Source organism: Penicillium rubens (assembly GCF_028828025.1).
Source record: "Penicillium rubens strain IBT 27055 chromosome Unknown utg000003l_segment0_segment0, whole genome shotgun sequence".
Lineage (NCBI taxonomy): Eukaryota > Fungi > Ascomycota > Eurotiomycetes > Eurotiales > Aspergillaceae > Penicillium > Penicillium rubens.
The window spans coordinates 8,164,054-8,190,849 of NW_026890601.1; the positions used below are offsets into that span (position 1 = coordinate 8,164,054).

The 26,796-nt window shown below is 51.4% G+C and overlaps 11 protein-coding genes across 11 annotated transcripts; 5 read left to right on the forward strand and 6 right to left on the reverse strand.

The window, feature by feature from the left end:
- Window positions 1-1,021: 1,021 nt before the first annotated feature.
- On the forward strand, window positions 1,022-2,251 carry N7525_009328 (tellurite-resistance/dicarboxylate transporter family protein; the record flags this gene model as incomplete). Its single annotated transcript, XM_002563381.2, has 1 exon — window positions 1,022-2,251. One exon carries the CDS (start codon window positions 1,022-1,024, stop codon window positions 2,249-2,251), a length of 1,230 nt encoding a protein of 409 aa, XP_002563427.2.
- A 1,774-nt stretch (window positions 2,252-4,025) lies between these two features.
- Window positions 4,026-5,234, reverse strand: N7525_009329 (RNA 3'-terminal phosphate cyclase-like protein; the record flags this gene model as incomplete). The annotated part of the gene is made up of 1 exon (XM_002563382.1): window positions 4,026-5,234. One exon carries the CDS (start codon window positions 5,232-5,234, stop codon window positions 4,026-4,028), a length of 1,209 nt encoding a protein of 402 aa, XP_002563428.1.
- A 248-nt stretch (window positions 5,235-5,482) lies between these two features.
- On the forward strand, window positions 5,483-6,202 carry N7525_009330 (3-hydroxyanthranilate 3,4-dioxygenase; the record flags this gene model as incomplete). Its single annotated transcript, XM_002563383.1, has 2 exons — window positions 5,483-5,514; window positions 5,656-6,202. The coding sequence occupies 2 exons, from the start codon at window positions 5,483-5,485 to the stop codon at window positions 6,200-6,202; spliced, it is 579 nt and encodes a 192-aa protein (XP_002563429.1).
- A 454-nt stretch (window positions 6,203-6,656) lies between these two features.
- On the reverse strand, window positions 6,657-8,648 carry N7525_009331 (CAP-Gly domain containing linker protein BIK1; the record flags this gene model as incomplete). Its single annotated transcript, XM_002563384.2, has 1 exon — window positions 6,657-8,648. One exon carries the CDS (start codon window positions 8,646-8,648, stop codon window positions 6,657-6,659), a length of 1,992 nt encoding a protein of 663 aa, XP_002563430.2.
- A 570-nt stretch (window positions 8,649-9,218) lies between these two features.
- On the forward strand, window positions 9,219-10,614 carry N7525_009332 (putative serine/threonine protein kinase ENV7; the record flags this gene model as incomplete). Its single annotated transcript, XM_002563385.1, has 3 exons — window positions 9,219-9,338; window positions 9,392-10,010; window positions 10,073-10,614. The coding sequence occupies 3 exons, from the start codon at window positions 9,219-9,221 to the stop codon at window positions 10,612-10,614; spliced, it is 1,281 nt and encodes a 426-aa protein (XP_002563431.1).
- Window positions 10,615-10,952: 338 nt separating this feature from the next.
- Window positions 10,953-12,226, forward strand: N7525_009333 (putative oxidoreductase, short-chain dehydrogenase/reductase family; the record flags this gene model as incomplete). The annotated part of the gene is made up of 6 exons (XM_061214676.1): window positions 10,953-11,031; window positions 11,088-11,539; window positions 11,617-11,740; window positions 11,795-11,866; window positions 11,932-12,040; window positions 12,088-12,226. The coding sequence occupies 6 exons, from the start codon at window positions 10,953-10,955 to the stop codon at window positions 12,224-12,226; spliced, it is 975 nt and encodes a 324-aa protein (XP_061069107.1).
- A 500-nt stretch (window positions 12,227-12,726) lies between these two features.
- Window positions 12,727-14,786, forward strand: N7525_009334 (putative MFS transporter; the record flags this gene model as incomplete). Its single annotated transcript, XM_061214677.1, has 9 exons — window positions 12,727-12,920; window positions 12,988-13,195; window positions 13,253-13,269; window positions 13,327-13,429; window positions 13,477-13,925; window positions 13,980-14,066; window positions 14,120-14,173; window positions 14,224-14,553; window positions 14,603-14,786. The coding sequence occupies 9 exons, from the start codon at window positions 12,727-12,729 to the stop codon at window positions 14,784-14,786; spliced, it is 1,626 nt and encodes a 541-aa protein (XP_061069108.1).
- A 69-nt stretch (window positions 14,787-14,855) lies between these two features.
- Window positions 14,856-15,926, reverse strand: N7525_009335 (glycoside hydrolase family 43 protein; the record flags this gene model as incomplete). The annotated part of the gene is made up of 1 exon (XM_061214678.1): window positions 14,856-15,926. One exon carries the CDS (start codon window positions 15,924-15,926, stop codon window positions 14,856-14,858), a length of 1,071 nt encoding a protein of 356 aa, XP_061069109.1.
- Window positions 15,927-16,260: 334 nt separating this feature from the next.
- Window positions 16,261-16,938, reverse strand: N7525_009336 (uncharacterized protein; the record flags this gene model as incomplete). Its single annotated transcript, XM_002563389.1, has 1 exon — window positions 16,261-16,938. One exon carries the CDS (start codon window positions 16,936-16,938, stop codon window positions 16,261-16,263), a length of 678 nt encoding a protein of 225 aa, XP_002563435.1.
- Window positions 16,939-17,323: 385 nt separating this feature from the next.
- On the reverse strand, window positions 17,324-19,567 carry N7525_009337 (oligopeptidase family protein; the record flags this gene model as incomplete). Its single annotated transcript, XM_002563390.1, has 2 exons — window positions 17,324-19,448; window positions 19,536-19,567. The coding sequence occupies 2 exons, from the start codon at window positions 19,565-19,567 to the stop codon at window positions 17,324-17,326; spliced, it is 2,157 nt and encodes a 718-aa protein (XP_002563436.1).
- A 357-nt stretch (window positions 19,568-19,924) lies between these two features.
- Window positions 19,925-26,596, reverse strand: N7525_009338 (ATP-dependent RNA helicase BRR2; the record flags this gene model as incomplete). Its single annotated transcript, XM_002563391.2, has 2 exons — window positions 19,925-20,456; window positions 20,511-26,596. 2 exons carry the CDS (start codon window positions 26,594-26,596, stop codon window positions 19,925-19,927), a joined length of 6,618 nt encoding a protein of 2,205 aa, XP_002563437.2.
- Between the last annotated feature and the right edge of the window lie 200 nt (window positions 26,597-26,796).

Here is a 26,796-nt window from a genome sequence, read left to right on the forward strand (position 1 = left end):
GATCACTTGTTCTTGGCATTTGGTGTCCAGTCATGTTGGGCGCGCATAAGAATCCCTGTTTAGACTTTCCGTTTATACATCCTCGACCTCCTATCGGAAGGTTTCGGCGAAAAAAACAAAGGATATCACATTCGGGCCGAATTATCTCGGGATCCAAGGGTTTGAGATTCATCATCTGAGTAACTTTGTCTCTGATTCAGTGATGGTGTTGTGTGTACTGACATATTGTATAGATTCTCAATCAGCCTTGTACTCTCCACTCAATCCACTCAAGGACCAGGTCAATCATTGCGGCGCAGGAAAAGCGCTATGCGCCAATAAGTTCTACATGTTTCTTGGCAGTCCCCTAGGCATCGAAATTTTTATTTTATTTGTACGGAGTGCCGAGTGTATACGGAGTACAGAGTACGATCGTATACGTCCAGATCCGCAGTGGATCGCTATGCTTCCGGAACTCCTCCCTAGGGGCACTAACCGCCACCCCCCTGATGCATGTGGTGATGAATCGTCCGAGCCTAACATCCTGGAACGATCTATTCTTATAGAATTTTCCTTAGTTCGATGAAATTATGGGTCCTACATGCCCATTGAGGCCGCTGGTAGGTCCGTTGCAAGGGTTTCATTGCCTTGAACGACCCCCGTGCCTTGTATAGAGTCCCCTTTTTGGTGTTTGATCTTTTCTCACTCTGAAAAAGTAGAGTCTTGGAATTCCTTGGCTGATCTTCGGTGAATTGTGGGATTATGGAATTATGGAATTGATATGCCTGGACGTTTTGTATGTTGCTGCCCATCCTGGTATATTAACATCTCCCTTTTCGCTCCTTCTCCCAGGTCGTTCACTACAATCATTACAATCATTTCCATTCTTCAAGCCTTGACTTTTGCTTTTCCATTCTATGATTTGGTTTATAGATCCATCTTCAATATATTCACTATATCCACTCTATACTTCTTTTTTTTTTTTATGTTCCGAGCTTAGGGCTTCATCTATATCTCATTGCATCAACTCTATATACCCACAATGTCCGCTCCAATTCTACTACAGGCTTTGCCTAAACACAGCCAAGAGCTTCATCCTCCATCCGCGCCAATGTCTTCTCAGTCAGACACACCTTTCATGCTCGACTCAGAGAAGACCCAGAAGTACTTGCCACTGAGCTTCCGCGATCGTCTTCGTCATTTCACATGGGCATGGTACACCCTCACCATGAGCGCAGGAGGTCTAGCCCTCCTCATCGCAAACCAGCCGAACCAATTCAAAGGCTGCCATGAGATCGGCCTAGCCATCTACCTCATCAACCTCGTCCTCTTCTCCCTCGTCTGCTCTCTCATGGCAGCACGGTTCACAATCCATGGCGGAATGCTCAACTCTTTCCGCCACGAACGCGAAGGCCTCTTCTTCCCAACCTTTTGGCTCTCCGTCGCAACAATGATAACCGGTCTGGACAAGTACTTCGGCGAGAACCCCACCCCAGCGTTCACAACAACCCTCGAAGTCCTCTTCTGGCTATACTGCTTCTGCACCTTCACTCTCGCCGTGGTACAATACTCCTTCGTCTTCACCTCGCACACCTACCGCCTCCAAACAATGATGCCGTCCTGGGTCCTGCCCGCGTTCCCAGTAATGCTAAGTGGGACCATCGCCTCCGTCATCTCCGCGAGCCAGCCCGAGCGCGCAGCAATCCCAATCATCACCGCCGGAATAACCTTCCAAGGGTTGGGCTTCTGCATCTCGTTCATGATGTACTCGCACTACATCGGCCGACTGATGGAGAGTGGACTACCGTGCCGCGAACACAGACCAGCGATGTTCATCTGCGTCGGACCGCCAGCGTTCACGGCGCTTGCTCTCGTGGGCATGGCGCAGGGACTACCTGAGACGTTCCGGGTGATGGGGAGTGAGGACACTGCTGCTGATGGACGCATGCTGGAGATTCTGGCGTTGGCGACGGGCGCGTTTCTGTGGGCTCTGAGCTTTTGGTTCTTCTGTGTCGCTGCTATTGCGGTTATTCGGTCGCCGCCGAGGAGCTTCCATCTTAGCTGGTGGGCGATGGTTTTCCCTAATACGGGGTTCACCATTGCTACTATTACGCTTGGAAATGCTTTTGATAGCGCCGGGATCAAGGGTGTTGGCTCTGCGATGACTGTCTGCATTGTCTGCATGTTCCTCTTCGTCTTCGTCAACCATATCCTGGCTGTTTATCGCCAGGATATTATGTATCCTGGTAAGGATGAGGATACTTCGGACTGAGATGCTCTCCCGACCGAGTGATTCTTGTCCCTCATGCTGTTTTTTTGTTTGTTTCTTGTCACTTTTGGCATTCCTTGACTTCTTGCACAATCCTTTTTGATATTCTTTGGCCTTCTTCCATTGCACATACTACTGTTTATCTCGCTGTCTTTTTCTTCATTGGTCTTGTTGATTTTCCCATTGCCCTGTCATCTCAAAAGCGTTCAAGCACTCTGTTTTCTTTGTCTTTTGTCCTGTGAGAACCCCTTTTGCAAGCGAGCGTGTCTTGTCTGGTCTTCTATCTCCTTAGCGTCTACTACATTTGAATAGAATTAGAACGAGAATCATTTCATTGCAACCATTCCATGACTACCGAGTAAAAAGGGAAAACAAAGCAAAACAAAAGATCCAAAAGACCAATCCTTTTGGTGTGAAGAAGCACCAAGTCCAAGAGACAAAAGCAACGAAGTCACGCGACCATAAAGCCCTACCCTGGAAGTCATACACGAAGACCACATCACTGCAAAGAACTCTACAGAGCGAAAAAGACACCAAAGCCCAACGAAAAGAAAAAAAAAAAAAAAGAAAAGTAAAAAAGTAAAAAAAAAGAAGTACAGGAAGAAGAGGCTCGTCTTGGCTTCATCCCGAAGGATTACTGGACCCCAGCACCACGATGAGGTGCGAGCCAACGCTGGGGGATAAATGGCCAAACATATGGCAAGATAAATGAAATGGCAGAAGACATTGCAAAGCAGACATGGTGACGACGTCCCTCTCTTCACTTCCCAGTCGGCACCAGGTTGCCCCGGGACCGGTGAGCAGAAGGCGGGGGATAAATGGCAGACAGACAAAACCCGAAAGATGAAGATGGATAAATGGTAGAGGACGTTGCAGGCAGACATGGTGACGAAGTCCCTCTCTTCACTTCTCAGTCGGCACCAGGTTGCCCCGGGACCGGTGAGCAGAAGGCGGGGGATAGATGGTAAACAAACAAAACCCCAAGATGAAATAAATGGCAAGGGCTCGTCTTGGCTTCACCCCGAAGGGCTACTGGACCCCAGCACCACGATGAGGTGCGAGCCAACGCTGGGGAAAATGGGAGAGAGGGTGTAAACAAACAGTGACAACGGCAGGGGGAGAAGAGGAAAAGGAAGAAGACGATGATGAATGAACGGATGGATGGATGGATGATTGTGCGATGAAGATGAAGATGAAGGGCGGGGAGATGGGAGATGGGGGATGGGGGATGGGGAATGGGAAATGGGAAAAAGAAGAGAGAGTTGGGGAGATGAAGAAGAGAAGAGGAAAAGGGGAGGGAGAGGGATATTTATAAAAAAAAGAGTGGATGGCCTCAGGATACACCTGGTCACCCGGGCGATAGACCATGTATGTCACCATTATGTCAATGTGTATAGAAGTAGAAGAGAATATAATGATATTGAATCCTATGTAAGAGATTGACACCTTGCTCTGGCAAGTTTCGTATGGGTATCATGATAACAGGAAAGAGCAGTCTTTTGCCGCAAATGGCTTCGTCGCTGTGGAGCGACAGGTCGAGTTCATGCTCGACAAGTCAAGCCTTGAAAACGTCTGAGCTTCTTGGAGCACGCTGGCGTGCACTGGACAGACGGCCAGAAGCCCTCGACGCCAACGGCATCTGATGGACTACCACGTGGCCCCGTTTTTTTTGGGAAGGAGTGAACTGCTGAGGTGAGACTTCCCGGATTGTTTGGCAAAGACGGCCCTCAGAGTGGTGGAAGACTTGGGATGAAGCGCGAAAGCCGTCCACGGCAGCTTAAGCAACCTTTCTGCCGACGTTACCAATTCCACGGCCGACAACACTGACAATCACATCTCCATCTCCATTGTCAGGTGCGTCTCGGATGCCCCAGCCAGGGGCACCGAACTTGGACAGGTCTCGAGCGAGTTGGACCACGTTGGGATCAGCGATCACATCTCGGCCAACTTGCAGCCGACCAACGTCCTCTGAGCCCATGGTCATAAGAATGAACATGGTTGTCACAGCCGCAGGAGCCACACAACCTCCCTTGGCAACCGTCTCTAGAAGCTGGAATGCACACTGCTTTCCAATTTCCTCGGGAGCTTGACCACCCGATGGCGGAGAGGCCACATCAGCTGAGAAGAGGCAGCCTGTGGAAGACTCCGCTACCAAGGACAAACCAAACCCAAGGCCGATCTTCTTCTTTGCCTGGGGGTTGGTCTTATCCGGAGCGGGTACCAAAGGCGCAGACGCAACGTCGGAGAAGATATAAGTATCAGGACTGAGTGGGTTGAGGATACCACGGGCGGTCTCAATCATGCGAGCGTTGTTTGAGCCAGACACACCAACCGAGTATACAACACCACGGATGCGCTTGATGCGGCCTGCGTTCATCAAGTGCAGAGTCTTCGGCAGACGGACCTGGTGGCCAAACACGAGCTGGACTTCACCACCACCACCCCTGCCAGTGGGACCAGTGTTTGATCGTCTCAAGATTCGGAGTTCGATGTTGTTGAAGATACCGAATTGTTTGTACAGGGGAAGGATCGCAGTACGAACGCTGTCGACGGACATATCTCCAGTCGGTGTCGACGAGGTGATCACACCGGGTCCTGTGAAGAGCACCTTCATGGGTGCTTTGGCAAAGGGGGCCAGTAGACAAAGAGGGATCAGGAAGTAACTGAGACCGCGGTTACAGTTTGACGGAAGCTCGTAGGTGATCATGCCGCCGCTGGCTCCAGTACCGGCCGTGCTGCCTGTGACCAAACCCGGTTTGTAAACAAGAACGGTACCTGTGTAAGAGATCTCCATTTGAGAGCCATTGGTGATTGCATCTAGGAGGCGGAGGAAAGAAATCTCATGAGGCGCAAGACCCGGATTCGTGGGCGACGACGAACGAATTTGCGAGATGTGGACTGTGCGGCCGGTGAGGGTGGACAAGACCAGGCGATATACCAGATTGTGATGGGATGTAAACCGAAGAGGGGGTTGAGAGGTCGCCATTTTGTGTGGTTAGTCAAAACTCTCGCCGTTGAACACTGTAGTCTGGCTGCTAGATTCGAGATATGAAAAAGAAAAATTAGCGGAGGGAAGTTGATCCGGGCCGATGGTTAAGTCCGGGGTGGAGCTGATATCTCCGAGGATCAGATCGTCGGTTTTTGATTTCTAAGAGTTCCGACCTCATGCGACATTTGCAAAAAGAAGGCTACAAAGTAGACTCCGACAAAATCAGACGTTGATATATTTTTACAATGCTTCCTCCAGCACTAAACATCCCCAAATGGTAAGTCCAACACTTCACATATCTGGCAATACATATGTACCTAATCTCCCCCCACTTTCCATTTGAGATATGTACCATGCTTCATCACGCGACCAATAAGCAAGCTATCCGAAAAGCCAATTGCTAACGACATCTATCCAGGCTCGAAGAAAACTCCCATCTCCTACAACCACCAGTCAATAACTACTGCGTCTACCATCCCTCAACACCAGCCACAGCCGGCTACACAGTAATGATAGTGGGCGGGCCCAATGCCCGAACCGACTTCCACATCAACACAACACCAGAGTTCTTCTACCAATACCGAGGGTCAATGCTCCTCAAAACAGTCGACAACTCAACCACACCTCCTAGTTTCCAAGATATCCCCATCCACGAAGGCTCAATCTTCCTACTTCCTGCGAACACCCCGCACTGTCCCGTGCGCTTCAAGGACACTGTCGGTGTCGTGATGGAGCAGCCGCGTGCTAAGGATGCAGTCGACGCTATGAGATGGTATTGCAAGAACTGCAAGGAGATTGTCTGGGAGAAGAAATTCGTGTGTGTCGACCTAGGGACGCAGGTTAAGGCTGTGGTTGAGGAGTTTGCGGCCGACGAGGAGAAGCGCAAGTGTAAGGCTTGTGGAGAGATTGCGGCGTTGAAGTATCAAGATGGGGAAATTGTGCAGCCGCCGATTCATCCTGAATAGTATATATGGATACTGACCAGGTGTGTTGGAGGGTGAGCTTGGTGAGGCTGTAACTGTAATCTTCGGTCATGAATGGTTATGGGCAACGAATTGAACATTCTTTGATGCGTCATGAATATATATGGAGAAGACAGAATAAAACGAGATGGATACATCTCTCGGCATGTAAAAGGGCGATTCAAGTCGAGATCAACCCGGGATACGGAACATGGAAAGCTGTTGTATGCACCAACGAACGACATCTTATTATGACCAATGGTATGGTATTTATTACAAGCACACAGCCTTCACCGTGCTGCAACTCATCTGCTTTCCTCCAACCGAAAAAGCAAACACTCATTTATTAACCGGGGTAACCGACCCAACAATCATGTACTAGAAAAACACCCCATAGATACACGCAGCAGAGAGCTGCGATCTTGCGTGGTCACCGAACCAATGCATATCCAGAACATTATTCATCAAATGGGCAGTCGATGCTCTCGTGACCATCTCGCTCACAGAGAGCACACCACTTAGACTCATCGATGACTCCCGATGACTTACCGGCAATGGGAGCCATGGATGAGCCCAGCCCCCCGATACCCTTCAGTCCTTCCATGACCACATCCCGACCTGTCTTGAGTGCCGGGGGAGTATCGGCATGGATGGATGAGGCTTTAGTCTGGAGGGGTTCGGTCTTCTCAACTGGGTGTTCATCGGGAAGTTCATCGGCAGCATCATGCGTGGGTTTCTTCTGTCCAGCAGACTTCTGACCAGAGCCAAACATGCTGGTGCAGTTTAGGATGTCGTGGCCGCCTGTCTCGCAGATCTCGCACCACATGGTATCCTCGTCGGAAGAGCGCTCGGATTCATGCATAGTCTCCAGTCGCGACTGAGAAGTGTTGGAGATACCGCGCTGATGGCGGGGCTCCGAGGGAGCATCGTGCCAGTCGGTCGGGACCACTGTACGGTCAGAAAGACGGTTAGGGTTGGGGTTGTTTGAGGGAGTAGAGACATTGCTCGCAGACTGGGATGGCCTGTGTTGCTTGGGTGAAAGAGTGACAGTAGAGCTGCGGCGACGGCCAGACTGCAGGTGCATTTCTTGAAGTTCACGCTCGAGCTCTTCGACCCGACTGTTTTTGCGGTTTGCGGTTTCTTCCACCTCTTGCAGTCGAGTCTCCAGCTGAGTAATGTGCTCCGGATTATGGTGGTCGGCCGAGCCGTTCTGTCCCAAGGCTGCCGCACTGGGGTTTCCGCGGCTCAATGAATGTATAATGGCCTTGAGCCCTCGGATCTCATCATCCTTCTGGTCCAATTCACTATTGCTTCGGGGTCCATCTGCAGCGGCGTGTGCATCCTTCAGGGCAGCGGCCGAGTGATCACGCTCTTTCTTCAGCTCCAACTTGGTGCGCTCAACTTCACCGCGGAGGAACTCGACTTCGGCCCTAGCCTCGGCCTCCCCACGCCGGGCGTCCTCGAGGCCTTCCTCTAACTCCGAGACCAGCTCTTCTAACTGCTTGAGCTGCTGCGCAACAACCTCAACATCTTCGCCGCGGTCCTGCAACTCCTTGTTCTGCTGTATAAGCTCGTCAAGACGCTGCTCGTAGACGCGTTCTGTTTCGGAGGCTGCGATCTCCAATGTGTCAAGTGTGCTTCTGAAGTCTGCACGGTGACCGTCGAATTCGGCCGTTAATTGGTTAATCCGCTCGTTGCGTTCGCGTAGCTGCGTACGGATGGAATGACCCTCCGATCCCTCCATCTCCTCCAAGGTCTTCTGGAACTCGCTCAATGTCCCAGACTGCTCTTCGAGCTGCCTATCTCGGTCCAGAAGCTGCTTCTCTAGACTCTTGATCTGATCTTTCAAGTCTTGAGTCTCCGAGGAAAGCGGACGGCGGAAGTCCGATGGCCGCCCATACGAGGAAGCATCATCATCCGCACTAAGTCGCGACGAGGGTCTATCAGACAGCCGAGATGGTGCCTTGACGGGGCTACGCATGGCACTGCTCACCCCGCCGGTCTTCGATGCTGCCGACGGTGTACGCAAGCCGGCCAGGCTAAGTTTCGGAGGGGGGATGGGGACGCGCGGGGATTCGGGTCGAGGGAGAGAGGGTCGTCGGACTCGAGGGCGGGGGGTAGTAAGAGCTGCACCGACAGATTTGCTGAAGTTGACGGGTCCCCCACGTGCAGGAGTGGTGGGTGTAGAGATATTCGAGGATCGCCTTGTGACATACTTGCTGTTGTTCATGGGAACGAATATACCAGAACCCGGGATCGAGGTTACGAAGTACTTCCGGCCGTCGACATCGCCGCTGTTTTTCCCTCTTTGCGCGTGTTCGGCGCTCAGTTCGACTCCAGCAAATCGTCCGGCCTTCCCCGCTACCGGTCCCAGGTATTTGATCGTCCCATGCATGCCACCGGGGACATTCACCACGTCACCGACCCGTACATCATCGGGGTGCGCCATTGGAGCGGGATTTGGACGATATGAATATGAGAATTAAGGAAAAAAAAAAAAAAAAAAAAAAAAGGTGGGATGCGTCTTTAAATAAAAGGTCCGAATATCAATAGCCCTTGGAAGGGTTCAGAAGTCAAGGGTGTAGAGGGAGCGTTAGGGAGAATGCAAGGATATCAGGTTGACGGCCCAACTTCCACCATGGTGATTGGGAAGGGAGAAAGAGGGAGAGAGAGAGAGAAAGAAATGAAAATGACAGACCCAACCAGTTTCAGTTTAACCAGTTAGAATAAGAGAAAAGAGAGCGAAGAAAGTCCAAGAGAGTCCAATTTCAATATAAAAGAGGGAAAAGGGGAAAGACAACAAATAAATGGAACTCCACTCCACGTAATGCCAATCAATTGACTTCCCATCTTCCACCTCTGCGTATTACAATCCTTACAATCCTTACAATCCTTACCTCTCTCTCCAAGACACACGTCTCTACGACGATCTTCTCCATTCTGTACCTTCTGCGCATCTACCCTACCGTCAACGGACGTCACCGGGTCCTCTATCTCCTGTCATCGCATTATATACACCATGGCGCAATACTTCTTCGACCTCTTATACAACTTCACGGATTGCATGTGTTGCTTTCCAAGCTCCCCGCAGCTAAAGATCAATAACCGGAGTTTCAAGCTTCTACGTTTGTTGGGTGAGGTAAGGATACCCGATAATAAGCTGCAAGCTGGTCTGAACTGACAACGCAACAGGGCGGATTTTCTTACGTCTACCTAGTCCAAGATAAGACGACCTCCGAATTATTCGCGCTGAAAAAGATCCGCTGCCCATTCGGTCAGGAATCCGTGTCGCAAGCTCTGAAAGAAGTCGAAGCCTACAACCTCTTCAACTCCCAATCCAACATCATCCACTCCATCGACCACTGCGTCTCCACAGAATCCGGCTCGAAATTCAGATCCGATGGCGGAGATCCAGGCTCGAAAACGGTCTATATCCTACTCCCATACTACCAGCGCGGTAATCTCCAGGATGCCATCAATGCCAATCTGGTCAACCATACCAAGTTCCCGGAGAAGCGGCTGATGGTCCTGATACTCGGTGTTGCCGATGCGCTTCGCTCGATGCATCAGTATCGGGTAAAGAGCGGGGCGGCGTCTACGCGAAAGGCGAAGGGTGTTCGGAGAGAAGGCGAGCAGGCAGACGAGGAACGGGGCATGCAGATGAAACCGAAACGGAGGGCTAGCCATCGCATGGCTGAGGGTGAGGAGGATGAGGAGAATGAGCCCCTGATGGATGACGAGGTCACCCGGAGTCAGGAAGGTGTCGAGGATGGGGACCTGCGCCCCTATGCGCACCGAGATGTCAAGCCTGGTGAGTCCAACATTTTTGGTTGCAGATGCGGAACCTCCGGCTCGAGCTAACGGTCATCATAGGAAACATCATGATCGATGACAACGGCCAATCACCCATCCTGATGGATCTGGGTTCTCTGGCGCCCAGCCCCATTGCCATTACGTCGCGCTCTCTCGCCTTGGCGGTGCAGGATACCGCAGCAGAACACAGCACGATGCCATACCGCGCACCGGAGCTCTTCGATGTCAAGACAGGGTCGATGATTGATACCAAGGTCGATATCTGGTCGCTTGGCTGCACACTGTACGCCTGTCTTGTAGGCAAGAGCCCCTTCGAGGCACGCAGTGAAGAGACCGGTGGGAGCTTGAGCATGTGCGTTCTCGGTGGTGACTGGCGATTCCCTGATGAGAAGTCCGGCGCTTCCAAGGGTAAAGGCAAGTCGGGAGAAAGCGAGGAGGCATCCAACAGCGATGGCCCTGCGATAAGTGCGCCCGTCAAGGATATTGTCCGCAAGTGTCTCACTGTTGAACCCTCGGAACGGCCCGACATTGATGAGCTCATTGAGCTCATGAAGGGTGTTATTGAACAGATGCCTGAAGATGACGCGGGCCCGTCCCAATAAGATCCACGGGATCTTGAATTCCTATATTTGTCTTCTTCTCCTTTGACCGGCAGGCTCCGTATGCGCGCGATTTCTTTGGCTGTACATTATGAATGCGAATTTGATTTTCCTGATCCCAGCGCTGATCTACTTTTTTTGCTGGTCGAAGTTACTCAGTGTGTTTATAAATTGCAAGCTATAATTCCATTCGATTTTCATCGCCCTATTGCTCCATCACGGAGATCAAATGTACAAACTCCGCGGTGGCTTCATGATGACGAAATGCCGGGCTTGTCCACGAATACAAACCATCTCTCGTCACATAACCCATCACCCTAACCAGATAGTCCGCCAGCACAATGGGTAGTACCTTCAATGACCAGACACAGGGGACCGACGTGACGAAAACGTTCCCAGACCGGGTGAAGCAAAAAACATGTACCACACCCCCAACGACCCCCATATTATCAAAACTAACCATCTTGCCACAACAGTCCTAATATCCGGCCTCAAACGAGGCGATCTCGCTGCAGCAACTGCAGATGCCCTTGCGCACGGCGGAGCGGGAACCATAATCTACACGGGCCGGTCACAGTCCGAGCTCCAGCCTGTGGTCGACCATATCAACCGGAAATACAAAACGGTCAAGATGATCTTTGTGACGGCTGACCCTGGCAGCCTGGCTTCCTTCCGCAAGGCAGCGCATACTATTAAGGAGTTGGGCGTGTCCATTGATGGCTTCGTTGGATTTCCCGAGGTCATGGCTGTACCGTGGGAGCTCACGGAGGACGGGCTCGAGTCTCATTTCCAGAGGAACTACCTGTGTTATTTCCTGCTGCTGAATCTGCTGTGTGATATTATGAAGCCAGGGTCGAGGGTTGTTCTAGTTACATCTAGTTTGCGGAATGAGGCGCCTGCGCCGTCGTGGGATGATTTGGGGTTTGAGGTGAGTGGATCTGTTTGTGTTATATGTTATATGGTGTATGCTATATGCTTGCTGGTGATAGATGCTTATTCGAATAGAATGGAGAAAATTACCATTCTCTCGATGGATATTCGCAATCGATGCTCGCAATCGTCTTGTTTATCAAGTCTGTTGCGAAGAAGTATAGCGGATCTATCGTTGCCTTTTCCGCCAATCCAGGAAGTGAGTTTATTGGTGAATTGTGTGTTTTGGGTTCTTCGTTCTCATTCGCTTCAGATACCAAAACCAACGTCCAGACATACGTTGCATTTGATGAGATCAAATCCTGGCTGCAGCGGAAGAAAGAAGGTATGTCCTGATAGCGAATAGCGGGGGGAAGACCATTTGATTTGACAGGATTTCCTTTTATCCAGCCGGCGAAGACATACCGGTCCTCTTACAACAAGCGCCGAAATCCCTGGGGCAGGGTAGCGCCACGGTGCTTCGCGGATTGCTTGATCCGGAACTTGAAGGTAAGATAACGTGAAAATATCGTAGATGTGTATGGAGATGTACTGATTAGATGTGAGTATATCAGTCCAATCTGGAGCCTTTCTCGACCATTGCCAGACACCCAAGTTGCCGCATCTCGACTTCCCAGCGGGCGAAGAAAGTGCCGAGGCGTTATGGAAACGAAGCCATGAATTGATTGAATCGTTTCTTTCCTGAAAGGGGAGAGATCGTTAGTCCGAAATAGGAAGGCAATCTATTTGTATTGAAGGACAGTCCTATTATGTTTTTTGATAAGCATCTCGGAATAAACACCGAAGTTCTCCATATATTGTCGGCAAATTGGAGATGTTAGAGAGAAAGAGATTGGCTTAAAGGGAAGAAGAGAAGAAGAGAAGAGACCAAGACCTTCCGAGTTTTGCGGGGAAGATCTGATAGTCGACTTCTTATCTTTTTTCCTCGTTTTTCCCTCTTTTTTCCCTCTTTTTTCCCTCCGAGGTCACAGTCACATCTTCAAATGCAATTGAGTCAATATGTCGATCTTCCCATTTAATACATCTCCCCTCTATCCTTCCTTCTCCTCAATTCCTTCTCTCTGATTTAAGGATTTTCTTCTCTCTTCCTATCTGCTACGCAGAAATAACGCTCTCATACTTAACCTTTTGTTCTTTCCCCGAGTTAACCACATATATTTGCATAGGAAAGAACATTGCTTCATCATGGCGCCAGTCATCGACAGTACAGTCGTCCCTGGTACCGTGACTCTGGTGGACGTGGATCATGTCATGGAGACCCGGCACTTGGACCGCGGAGATCGTGACATTGTATTGATTCCTACCCCATCAAATGACCCGGATGACCCCCTCAATTGGAGTCCGAGACGGAAGCTTTTGTCAACTGCCTGCGTGAGCATGTAAGTGCAGACCGACTTTGAGGGATCCTGTATCATATGATTAGGTGTTGATGCTTCGTGTTTCTAGCTATACGATGTTCTCAGGAATTGCCTGCTCGGTTGTCTACTCGGTGATTAAGCCGCTTCATGAACAAACGGGCTTGCCCGTGAGTACCCTGAACGAGGGAAGCGGGTACATGTTCTTGTTAGCTGGCTGGGGCTTGCTGTTTTGGCAGCCATTCGCTATGCAGTATGGCAAGCGGCCGACGTACATGTTATCATTGATGGGAATCTTGGTATCTTATCCTTCACTTTCTTGAATATCAATTGAGGACCATAGCTAACCGATCCAGGGTATGACGATGTGGGGGTAAGAAAATTATACCGCGCTGGTTTGTGCACAATAAGACAAGACTAACACCGGTAGGCCATACGCAAACACCAAGGGTCAATGGCTCGCACGAAACATCCTCTTAGGTTTCTTCACGGCACCTGTAGAAGCGCTTCCTCAAATCTCTGTCACGGACGTGGTAAGTTAAATCCTTTAAGAAACCCAGCCACGCTCACACAGCAGCAGTACTTCACCCACGAGCGAGGAACATACATGGGTCTTTATGCATTCTTCCTGGCAGGAAGTAACTACCTCGCCCCGGTAATCTGTGGCTTTATCGCCCAGTACCAGGGCTGGCGGTGGGTATTCTACTACCCGAGTATCTTCGTCGGCTGTGCCATTACGTTCCTCTTCTTTTTCTGCGAGGAAACAAACTATGTTCGAGTGCTCTCCGACGAGCCTAGCACTGGGATATCCACGAAGTCTCCAAAATTCAGCTCGGAGGGCGAAAAGGATAGATCCGCGGCTGTTGACATGGAAGCTGCCACTAGGGCTAGTATAAGGTCGGGCTACACCAAGAAGTCATATATGAAGAAATTGGCGCTCTGGGGGCCGAGCCAGGAGCAGAATACCTTGTTCCGGCGATTCTGGCAGTGTCTTTACTACCTGTCGTGGCCGGTTATCTTCTATGCTGGGTATGGATGCAACGTTTTCCGGGTGATATCCATTTGGACTAACACGCAGGCTAGCTTCTCCTACGGATCCTACCTGGTTTACTTCAACATCATGAATGGAACGGCCTCTATCATCCTTGGCGGGGAGCCATACAACTTCGGGTTGGTCTTCTTATTCCTCGCGCAATGAATCGAAGCGAGCTAACGCATCTTAGATCTTCCATGGTCGGTCTGAGTTATCTAGCTCCCATCACTGGTGTGATTATGGGGTACGATATCCACCTTAGTCCGAGACTGCAACCACAGCTGACACAAATAGATCCATTTTCACTGGCCGATTCAGCGACTGGCTCACCGTCAAACTCGCCCGCCGGAACAACGGCGTCATGGAGGCAGAGCACCGTCTCTGGCCCTTCCTCGCTTGTTTGGTCCTTGTGCCTTCTTCCCTTATTCTATGGGGTGTTGGTGCTGCTCATGAGATCCACTGGTTTGGACTAATTGTTGGAATGTGCATTCTGGCCTTCACAAATGCCTGCGGCATCGCGCTTAGTGTCAACTACTTCATTGACAGCTACCGAGAGCTGAGTGGCATTGCAATGGCTAGTGTGATTCTGGTCCGGAATACCATGTCTTTTGCAATTGGCTATGGGTATGTTTCTCTCGAGTTCTAGCGGAAGACAGGTACTAACTTCATTTAGTATCACACCCTGGGTCGAGAACCTGGGATACCAGAACTGTTTTATCTCCGCTGCTTTTGTTGGCATGGCATGCGCTTCAGTCTTTCTCTTTATGATCAAGTTTGGAAAGACATTCCGTGAACGATCTCGCGAGAAGTACTGGGAGCTGGTCCAGGAGAACTGGGAGAAGGGCATGGGCAATTAGAACAGATGTACAAGTTACATTCCACTTGCACAGCTTCGAACAAACTATTCCAGACAATCTATATACAATCTATTGCACAGGATCCTGGGCCTCCGCGAGATGAATAGCACCTTCATCATCATAAACAATCTCCCTAACCTTCACGGACCTCAAATGATCAACTCCCTGGGAAAGCTCACAGTCATGGTAGAACAAGTACCACTTCCCCTGGAACTCAACGATCGAATGATGCGTCGTCCACCCAAGCACGGGATCCAAAATGCGTCCGCGATAGGTAAACGGACCCCAAGGCGAGTCACCCGTGGCATAAGCCAAGAAATGCGTATCCCCCGTCGAGTAAGAGAAGTAATACGTTCCGTTATAGCGATGCACCCAGGCAGCCTCAAAGAACCTCCTCTCATGATCATCCGCCAGCAAAGGCTCCCCGGTCTCCGGCGCAAGAATCACAACCTCCTTGACCGACGACGCAAGCGAAAGCATATCATCCGACAACATCGCAACACGCGGACAGAGCGCCCGAACACCCTCGCCAGCAGGCTCCTGGGGTCCAGACATACTCTCATCGAAGACAAGTCTCTTCTTCCGTCCGTCAACACCACCCTCATCCCCATCAACCCACTCCTCATCCTTTTCTCCATCCTCTTCCTTCCCTTCAATCCAGCACTGCAACTGTCCACCCCAGATCCCGCCAACGTAGAGATAAGCCTCGCCGCCCGCTTCTTCGTCAACGAAGACAGCAGGGTCGATACTGTATGTACCCTGGATGTAATTATCTTGCGGGACGAAGGGGCCTTCTGGGGATGCGGAGACAGCTACGCCGATGCGGAAGATGCCCTTATGATCGCGGGCAGGGAAGAAGAGGTAGAATTTCCCATTCTTTGTTGCGGCGTCTGGCGCCCAGAGTTGCTTTGAGACCCAGGGGACGTCTTGGTCGCGGAGGACGACGCCGTGGTCGGTTACGGGGCTGGTGATTGTGTCCATGGAGAGGACGTGGTAGTCGGCCATGTCGTATTGGTCGCCATTGTCGTTGAAGGCGATTGTTGTTTCACGGTCATGGCTGGGGTAGATGTAGAGTTTGTTGTTGAAGACGTGGGCGGAGGGGTCTGCTGTGTAAATGTGGGAGACGAGTGGTTTGGACATGGTGGTGGTGGTGGTGGTATAGATAGGGCTGTATAGATGAGATGTATAAAGAACTGCCAAACTGGAGGGATTGAAGGCTATTAATATTTTGATTCTCTGCTATTTTACCATTCTCCTATTACCCTCATTACCCTCATTCTCCCCCATTCTCCCCCGTTATTCCCCTCATTCTCCCTATTAGCCTGGTCTCTTCTTTACCCGACGGCTAAATCAACGCGGCGCAAACTCCGCGTCTTAGAAAGGAAGGGATGTTATAGATATCATACGGAGTACTATTCTCTAGACATCTCATATTTGTCCTTTCTATTCTATTTCATCACAATCCAGATCCAAATCACTTCAAGTTCCACCGGTGCGACTCTTCAGAATACGCCCTCTGCAATGCCTGCTGCCATTCCCACTCCATTTGCCGTAACACTTCGGCTTCACTCTCACTCACACTCATACTCTCCCCATTGTCACTGTCATTGTCATTGTCATTGCCATTCCCTTGTTCAACATCCTCCATATCCACATCCTCCTCACACCCCCTCAACCCAAAAAACCGCCCCAACCTCCGTACCCGCGTAGGGAGATCAATAGTCTTCTCCTCCTCCGTACCAATCCACGGTTGAATACAAACAGGATAATTAAACGTAGCCGGGACAGGCGGGTAGACCTGATCGAAATGGCGGGCGAGGCTATCGACCTGCTCCGAGGTCAGAAGGTTGTAGGCCAGCATATTTGGCGGGAAGTCCGGGTGCTCGAGGCCTGTTTCGCTGTTGACGAGGGGCCAGAGTTGGGAGGAGAGGTGGCGTAGGAGGGGCAGGAACTGGGGGTGGAAGTTGGGGCTTTCGCGGAATGTGGGGGATTCGGTGTGTAGAGGTGTTATAGGTGTTATACTGGAGGAGATGCTTATTGGACTGAGCGTGTCTGCCAAGGTTGTGCTTGAGTTGGTGGAAACTGAGAGAGTTCGTTCGGAGAGCCAGCTGATGCTGTGAGGGGAGCTGGGGGTTGTTGGATCGTTGTCCATTTTGAATAGTTTGTTGATAGAAGACTCAAGTGAATAATACTGATCAAAGTATAGAGTATATAGAGAGTACGCTATGCAATGAAGAATGCAAATCGAGGAATCTACGGACTCTTATATATATATATGTATGCGATTGTCAAAACCCTCAAAGAAACCCATCGACAATGAGATGAAACGTCCCGAAACAGCCTCTTCTTTATAACACTTTATAACACAAAGACATCGTTCCGAATCTCGCCAATCAAGGCAAGTTTCATACAGGACCTCCTTTGTTTCCAAGAAAAGAACAATAACCATGTTCATAAATATCCGTCTTATACGTTTCATCTTCAAGCTTAGCCCCATCCATTGGCCCAAACGGCCAACTCAAAGAGACCTATTGTTATCACAGCGACAGACTGCCCACTCCGCGTGCCAGATCGGGTTCCTCTGACACAGCCGGGAGACCCACGTACTTGTTGATCCAGTTCAAAACGGTCCGGTGCCACATGAGCGAGTTTTCAGGGTTCAGAACCCAATGGTTCTCGTCAGGGAAAGTCAGGAACGCACTGTCAATGCCGCGCATCTGGAGCACATTAAACGCAGCTAGCCCCTCGGCGATGGTCAGACGGTAATCCAACTCATTGTGAATGATCAGATGAGGCGTTTGCCAGTGTTCCGTGAACCGCGACGGGTCCCACTTCGCCCAGTTCTCGGGCACCTTCCAGATCGGCCCCTTCAGATCATGCAGAGGGAAGTATTGCTCTTCACTAGCTAATTGGGAGGTCATGCTAAACACTCCGTCGTGAGTAACTAACGCCTTGAACTTGCGCCCGAGCAGATTGCCCTGTATCCAGTTCATCATGTAGCCGCCATACGAGGCGCCCAGGGCAACCGCGCGCGTAATGTCGACGTAATCTAGGTGGTGCTCGATATAGTCGAATCCCCTGACCAGATCCTCGTAGGGCCGACCACCCCACTGTCCCTGGATTCCGTCGGTGAAGGGCTGACCGTAGCCAGTACTGCCCGTTGGGTTGGGGGCAATCACAACGTAACCCTGCTCGGCGAAAACAGCCGGGTTCCAGCGCGTGCTCCACTGATCGTTCCAAGCGCCCTGGGGTCCACCGTGAATCAAATAAGCAAGCGGGTACTTGCTCCCGGGTTTGAAGTCAGACGGCTTCACGACCCACGCGTGGACAGGGTGATCTTCGGCTCCCTTGAACCAGATCTCATCGACCTGGGACGGCGACAAGCCGAATGCGTTGCCGCCCCGCCCGTTTGAGGATACCAGTTGGACGGTCTCGGGGTGGGCTGGGTCGACGATGGTCCACAGGCTGTTATCGACCAGGCTGCTGCTAGAAACGAACAGCTTGGGGGATTTGGCTGCTGCGGGAACGGCGTCATTGACGTATCCCGATCTGGTCAGTCTCTTTAGAGAGTCTGGCTTGATTGTGTTCACATTCTCTAGCGGCAGCTGGTAAAGAACTCCGCGGCCAACCTCCTCGACATGAAGCAACAGCGATTTGTCATCATAAGCAAACGACACGGCCGAGGGACTGAGATCCCAGAGCCCTTCCCCATCGTCCGACTGGAAAATTTCGATCATATCTCCATTCCACGGGTTAGGAACATACAGGATACGGTTCTTATCGGACTCATAGCCATCCTCGCGCATCGCCAGAACGGCAATAGAGCTACCATCCGAGCTAAGAACAGGAGACGACATCGCTCCCTGAAGACCGGTAACCTTGCAAATCTTCGGTTCAGACACACTCATGCTAGTCCACGAGAACATGGGAGCATAGTAGCAAGAGCAAGAGGTGTGAGTCGCGGGGTTTAGGTTAGGATCTTTCGCAACAAACACAATGGCCGACGGGCTAATATCAAAGTCCCCAGTACCACCAAAAGGCGGAATTGGCGACTCGACACCCGCCAGACCCGAGACCGCGATCAGGTTCGTGAGGCCTGAGATCGAGTACTTCCCAGCTTGTCGACGGGCGGGTGACAGAGGAGCCTGTTCCAGCAAGCCATAGAAGATCGCGTTCTTCTGGGGTTCAACGTACGAGTCCCAGTGTCTAACAAAGAGGGATGTGTACAGTTTACCGGTTGTATGGGGCTTCTTCGCATCGTGGGGATTGTACAGCGACCCGTCTGTATTAGCCTTGCCTGTCACAGCGAAGCCGACCTTTCCTGGCTCCAGACTGACCACCTTCAGGTCCGATATGGGGCCTGGGACAGTGCCTGCGGTGTAAGTTTCATCGGCCTGGCGGGCATCGCCGATGACGAAGCTTGTGTTGCCGTTGCCCTTGGTCTTTAGCCAGACAAGTTTGTCGCTGTCGGCCACCCACTGTGGGTTACTGGCGCCAGGGTCGTTCGTGATAAGGGCAGAGCGGCCGGAGCTGGTATCGAAAATGCGGATTTCGTTGGTCTTGGAATGTGACTCGAAGGAGTAGGATGTCTGTGTGTAGACTGCTAGAGTGCCCGCCGCGTTGGGGACAGCTGAGGACCGTCTGGGTGCTCCGAGCAGGACCCTGGAGGGGTCGGTGTCAGTCCAAGTGCCCTCAAATATACTCAATGAAGATTGATGTTCAATTGACACCTATATCAGCACTACTTACTCGGGAGTGAACTTCATGTTCCGAATTGTCATATCAGATCGTATGGGAGATAAGATAGGAAGAAGCTCGGAGCTTCCTCGGATTGAGCTTAAATGAGTATCAACAGGATGGTGAAATAAACAAACGGAAAACACAACTATATGATATCAACCTTGGAAAGAGGGGAATGAAGAAGAGGAGAGTTGGAGAAGAAGGAGGTTGGGGAGACAACGTGATCATGCGGGGGTTTTGGCCCTGATCGGGTTAAGCGCCATGTACCTTGCAGGCATCGCCATAAGACAGTGTTACATCGAAGAAAAGCAAAGGAATCAAAGTGATATAGAACACATTTTGTATCGGGCTTCGGAAACATAACTATTATTACAAATTGTAAAACCAGATCATGACATTTACTCTTCTTCTTCTTCTTCCTCGCTCTCATCCTCGTCCATTCCCTCAGCCGCATTGATACTGAAAGTAGGAGCCTGATCCACGCCAACATAGCTGTCGCTCATAAGGTATAGCGTCAACTCATGATCTCCAGGAGTAGGCACCACATATTCCAGGCGCAGCTCGAGCTTGCGACCGATGGTAACACGCTTGATAGCCAACAGGCTCTTAGTCTTCTCGTCACCAACAACCAACCACCAGTTCTCCATCTTCTGGCTGGGGTAGAATGGTGCGTGGACGGTAGCGTCGGGCTCCTCGTCTTCTTCGATGTCCCGCTCGATCTTGACCTTCAGGTATGCGGGTTCGCCCGAAGTGATGCTCTCGGGATCCTCAACTTGGAAGTCAAGCTCGATGTTGGGATACTTCTCATTGGTGAAAGCCGCAGCTTGAGCCAACTGCTTGTTGTCGAGGCCGAGACGCTTGACCAATGTAGCGTAGTCCTTGTTCTCCGATGGGTCCATGGCCTCCATGAATTCGAAGATATCATTGATCCTGTACAAAGGGAGATTAGCAAATGCGTCTGGAGGTTTCTCTGATGATACATACTTGTACTCATTGGCCACCTTAATCACATCAGGAGAGAAGTGAGGAATCTGCTTCAGAGGGCTGTCACGATCCCACATGGCCTGAACCACCATTTGGGACAATTCCATTGCGTTCATCGCGTTGAGATGACCCTCGGATGAGAGGACGTCCACACAAGCGCTGAGCAGGTTGAGAACCTTGCGAACAATATCTTCCTGATCCTTGGCAAGATCAAGAGGGAGCTGCATGCGGGAGAAGTGGGCCTGGAGGAGGACGAAGGCCTTGAAATGAGGAGAGTCGAAGGAAACCTCGGACATCTTGACCGGTACGCGATCATACACGCGGCGGAGAATGTGATTCTCATGGCGACGCATCTGGATAGACTCGAACTCAGTCGCTGAGGTGACAATCTCCAGGATGCCCTTGAGCTTGGTCCGCGATGAGAGCGACAACAAGAAGGTTTGCATTGTGATAAACGAGATGTTGTAGTAAGCACCGATCATGGCAGCGTTCAAAGGCGAAACGCTGTCATCTTCTTCATCAACGTCGATGATCTTGGCCTCTGACAACTCCTTCAATGTGTTCTCCACCAGCTCTGACAGGAAGGTGCTGAGTCCCTCGTGGCTCACGTCGCTAAGGCCATAGAAACTGGGGTTGGCAAGGAGACGGCGATAGAAATAAGTGTATGTCATCCAATCAACCGCATCCTGGGTGGAGGAGATGGTCCTGGTGCTGGCTTCAGTCACGAAGGCATCGTGGAGATAGACCTGCAGGTGACTCTCAACAGGCAAGGCCTCGTTCAAGAACTTCTTGTAGTAGTCGCGCTTCACTGCTGGCACCATAAGAACACCGCGGCCAAGCTTGTCCTGGCCGGGCCGGGAGGCCTTGCCGAACATTTGCAAGATATCGCTGATGGGATAGTCGATGTAACGATGCTCACGCCCTTCGAAGAACTGAGTGTTCATAATGATGACCAAGTGAGCCGTGATATCCAGTTCCCAGCACACATCTCTAGAAGCCAACAGCACCTGGATCGCACCGATGCTGAACAGGTGCAAGACAATGCGCTTGTCAGTGGCATTGAGAGCTTCGTGGTAGTAGCCAATACCGTGAGAAAGCGATGTGGCAAGGGTCTGCTCGTGGATACGCCCAAGCAAAGGAGCAAGCTCATTGACATCGGCATTCAGGAAACGATCTTCGTCGTTATCAATGGCACACGCCGAGAGGAGATCCGCGGCGGTCGCACGGACCTGCTTGCGGCTCGGAACAAATACCAGAGCAGGCTTATCCGGGGAGAGCTGCAAAATCGATTGATAAGCCGGGCGGGCCATCGCAAGCATGGCAGATGGGAAGTGGGGGATGGAGAATGATTGAAGGTGAAGCTCCAGGGGCACAGGACGGGCATGTGGGCTGAAGTTGTAGATCGTGTGCTTGTTGGCACCAATCCACTCTCCGATGTCCCGAGCATTGGAAAGAGGCACACTCAGACCAACAATGCGCATTTCGTTTTCAGTCTGGAGAGCGATGTAGTGCATGCGGGACACGATCACTTCATACACGTATCCAGCGTATCCGCCGAGCAAGTGAAGCTCGTCGGGGATGAACAGTTGCACTGTCTGAATGTTCTTACGTCGCTGCCACTGGCGAGACAACACATCCCACTGAGTGGGAGTGGCAAGCACGAGATCAGCCTGTTCGAGAAGCTTCAAATCGGCTGTGGTTTCGCCCGTAAGCTTGACGATCGCCTTGCCTCCATCCAGTCCACTAAGGCGCTTCTGCCAGTCACCTAGCCGCTGGTCGACAAGCTCTTGGAAGGGCGCAATGTAGACTGCACGACCGCTATCCTGTTTCGACCAGTGACGAAGCAAGGCCAACTCAGCGCAAACAGTCTTCCCACTTCCTGTGGGAGCACCGATGAAGATGTTGTCATCGGTGTCGAATACTGACTTGAAGACCTGAGACTGGATCTTGTTGAAATGCTGCCAGTTGGGGTACAACGCTTGGTAGTCCTCACGCTTCAGTGCCTTGACAGGTGCGCGCTGCATGTCGAGGAGAGGTGTATGGGGAGGGAAGCGCTCCGGCAGAATCAGCTTCTGGAAGGAGACGGCAATCTTCGTTTCAGAATGCATCCATCGGTCAGACACAAGCGAGATGAAGTAGTTGGGAGGCATCGGCTCAGTGACGGGAACGGTGAACTCGACAAGATGCTCATTCATCTCGGACTTGGCAAATTCACCACGAAGCAAGAATCGATCGTGGAATAAGATCTCTTCTCCATCACAGTCCTCAACCAAAATCCAGAAGTCTTGAGCATTGCCATGGATTTCGTCATCCCAGACAAAGTTAGGGGAAATGGTCAACTCTACACGCAGCATGGATCGCGTGATGGGCTGGACTTGAGCTTGAACATCGAGTCGAGGGAACTTGGACACCAAGTCGCACACAACACGTCCAGCCTTGGGCATGCTCAGAAGCTCACCCATGCGGGGAGGATCCAAATCGAAATAACTGCCCCAAGGCACGTCAATGCGCTCCGCCTTCTGCAACACATCTCGTGGGCAGTGGGGGAATTGACGAAGGGGGGACATCGTCGGCCACATGCGCTTCTCGGCCATTTTGCACAGATCAAGCGCAGTCTTGGCCACCGAGGCCCAGCCTTTCTTCAGGCAAATCTCGAAAATCGCGCGGATGATACGTCCAGCAGATTGGGTGACATAAACCATGTCTGCCATCAGCGCAAGCCCCTCAAGTTTGAGTCTGGAGATGTAAGCCTGCAAAAGAACATTGATCTTGGCATGGGGCTCATCAATGGTCTCCTTAACAGGGACGGGCACACGGCCTAGCAGTTTTCCAAGCTCAAGCTTCTCGTCCTGGCGGACTGGGATGTACTTGAACTCGTCACTCAGGGCAAAGATTCGGAACAGCTCAATGGTCGTAATGGAGGGTTGGAGGTGTTGGGAGTAGGTGAGCATTGAGTTGTGACCAATGTAGTAGTGCGAAGAGATACGTCCGAGCTCAGTCGACTGCAGACGTCCAGTCTTCTTTTCATACTTGACGAGACCGGCCTTTTCGAGGACCGCAGCAGCGGAGTGAATAAGATCAACTCGCTTTTGCTCCAGAGCATCATCGTCCTGGTAATCAGCGCCAACACTGTACAGACCAGGTGATCGGAGCATCCGAACGTAAAGGTAAGTGTAGCCTAGCCAATCCACACCTTCATCGCGGGTGCGAACATTACCGAGTACAATCTCAGCATTCAGATTGTCAACCAACTTGCTCATCAGCTGCGACTCAATTGGAAGCTGTTGGTTCAAGAGCGAAAGATAGTACTGAATCTCTGCTTGCGATGTGATAATGATACCCTCACCGAAGGTATCATATTGGGGTCGGCCAGCTCGTCCCAACATTTGCAGAACATCTTGCGGGCTCAACTCGACCCAGGCACCCTTCTCAGGCGAGTAGACCTGGGTTCCCTTGATGATGACAGTGTGGGCGGGAAGGTTGACACCCCAGGCCAGTGTCGCTGTACAAACGAGGACCTGGATGCTTCCGTCCGCGAAGAGCGCTTGGACTGAATCACGGTCGGCAAGACTCAGGCCAGCATGGTGAATACCGAGACCGTACGGCATGAGATCCTTGAGACTAGCATCATCCACAGAGTCTGCCTCTTCGGAGAGAATGGCACGACTAGCAGCGTCACTGCGTAGAATCTGACCAATTGTTTCATTTTCAAGGGCCTTGTCTCTGATGTACTTGGCGGTCTTGGCGGTCTCTTTTCGAGAGTGGACGAATATAAGCATTTGGTTTCGGTGTTGCCCGACCTGCTCCATGACCTTGGTATAACAAATGTCGTTCATAGTCTTTAACTGCTTGATGGCCTTCTTTTCGGTGACACCGATGAATTCCTGCTTGAGGGGGCAAGGACGATAGCTGCCGTCGAAATGGAACATGCCCTTGACAGGATCTGCGCGCAGGAAGCTTCCCACATCACGGTAGTTGGGAAGGGTAGCACTGAGACCCACGATTCGCACCGGCTCTCCAGTCTGCTCGGTTTTGCGAATGGTTCGGCTGACGATGCTCTCAAGAACGGGACCACGTTCATCGTGGAGAAGGTGAATCTCGTCGATGACAACAAGGCGAACGAGGTTGGTGTAGCTAGTCTCGGTTGCCTTTCTGGTGATAACGTCGTACTTCTCAGGGGTGGTGACGATGATCTGGGTATCGGCAATTTGCTGCTTGGTGAGCTGACGATCACCCGTAAGCTCGGACACTCGGATACCGTAAGGCTCCAGGCGCTTGCCAAGGTTGCCAACTTGTTCTTGGACCAAAGCCTTCAAGGGAGAGATGTATACAATTTTGAAGTCATCCAGCATAATCTCTCCCGTTTCAGGGTTGCGGTTCTTCCCGATTTCTCGAAGAATTGTGAGCATAGCAACGTTGGTCTTTCCGGAACCTGTGGGGGCACAGACAAGCATGTTTCCATCGTCATGGAACGCTGAAGGATAGCACCTCGTTTGCACACGGTTGAGTTCCTTTGAGGTTCCAAATCCAACACGGGCCCATTCCGGTAGCTCGGTGGTCGGGATATTCTTCTCCCCAGCGTCCTTCTTGGCCTTGGGCGGTGGCACATGGATCTCTTCGTATCCCTTGAATGCTCGCTTGGTTGAGCCCTGGGGAAGTTTAACATTGGGGTTCGTCATAAGATGGTTGCCTTGATGGAAGACTAAGTTTTCCAAATTGATCGTTCTCTTGGGCTGAAGAATGCCACCCTCGCCAACTTCGGCAGGTTTTTGTTCGGTAGGTGGGCCTGAAGGAACGTCGACATCCATCAAGTCAAACTTCATCTTTTTACCAGGTGGTGCGCCGAGTTCCTCGCCAACTTCTTTGCCACGGATTTCATCGAGGATGGCACGCTGACCGGCTTCGACCATCTCAATCTCTACGAGGTTGCGAGCATCGGGATCCTCTGCGACTCTTCTCCAGCGGGTAACCCAGACGGTCTTGTCGCGGTTGGTGACTAGTTTAGCAACAAGATCGGGATGGTCATAGTCGAAAAGTTCCATGAGGTCGTTCTCAACGTCGCGCAGAGGTTTTAATGTTCCATCCTCCTCCTTTCCGCCGAGGATCTGAAGGGCCTCATCGGTTTTTTCATGCTGGGTGTGAGGATCTGTGTATATGGCACCGATTTGACGCTGCAGCCAGTAAGCATCGATCTCACGAGCGGAGACCTTCAACCCGGCCTTTTCTGCAGCTTTATCAGTCCGGCCAAAACCTCCATCGATGACCATTTCATCTCCGTCTTCGTCTTGGGCTGCTGCAGCATCTTCGGTTGCGAGTTGTTCTTGTTCGTCCTCTTCTTCTTCGTCGGTAAGCTCGTCCTCGTCTCGAACTTCGTCCACGGTTCCCATGCGCTCATCATCTTCATCTTCGTCGAAGACAACAGCCACACCCTGGCGTTCATCAAGTTCGCCACCTTCTTCATCGAGGCCACCTTCCATCTCTTCTTCTTCGTCCTGGGCATCATAGTCTGTAATTTTTTTGCCCAGGTTCACAAGCTCGTTGAACTCCTTGGGGTTCATTGAGGTTCCCAGAAGATCATCGATCTCCTTCTTTTTATCGAAATCTTTCATATCTTCGTCCTTCAGTAGCTCCAATACAGCATCGGCGGCACTTCGAATGACTTCGTGGGGGACATCACCGAGCTGGCTTCCGGTGATTGTGAGGATAAGGTCATACGTGGCTCGTGTGGCGGGTGTGCGAGGACGATATTTCAATCCTTCAACGAAGGCATCGGCTGCTGAAAGGATTCCCTGGCCCCGTAGTTGTGCTGGTTGGCCGCGGTGGCGCTTTTTCTGTTCGCGTAAAAGCACATCTTCGCCCTCACCGATTGCGCCCCGCTCGAGAGCTGCCGGAGCTGCCTTTTTAGATTTGGGCGCGTCCTCACGCGCGACTCGTGCACCCATCTCGCGGATCCCAATGCGACCCGCGAGGGACTCCGGGTCTCCAGAGGGTTCATCATTGGTGCGACTGATAAAACGACGGTCCGCCTGGAGAACCAGGTTGGACATCGCCGAGTACTTGTACTGCGAAATATTTTGGTCCGCCATCTTGGTGGTTGTGTGGCTGGATCAAGGGAAAAACGATGAAAGAAAAGAGTGAGTTGCGACAAGAATCTGCCTGCGGAGGGTCAAGATTCAGGCCGCGCCGAGACAAGACGATGTCGGCGATTGATCAAATTCAAATGGTCTCACAAACCTGGCTCATCCTCCTGCCGCAAGTAATGTCACTTGTAAGGGAGAAATATCAC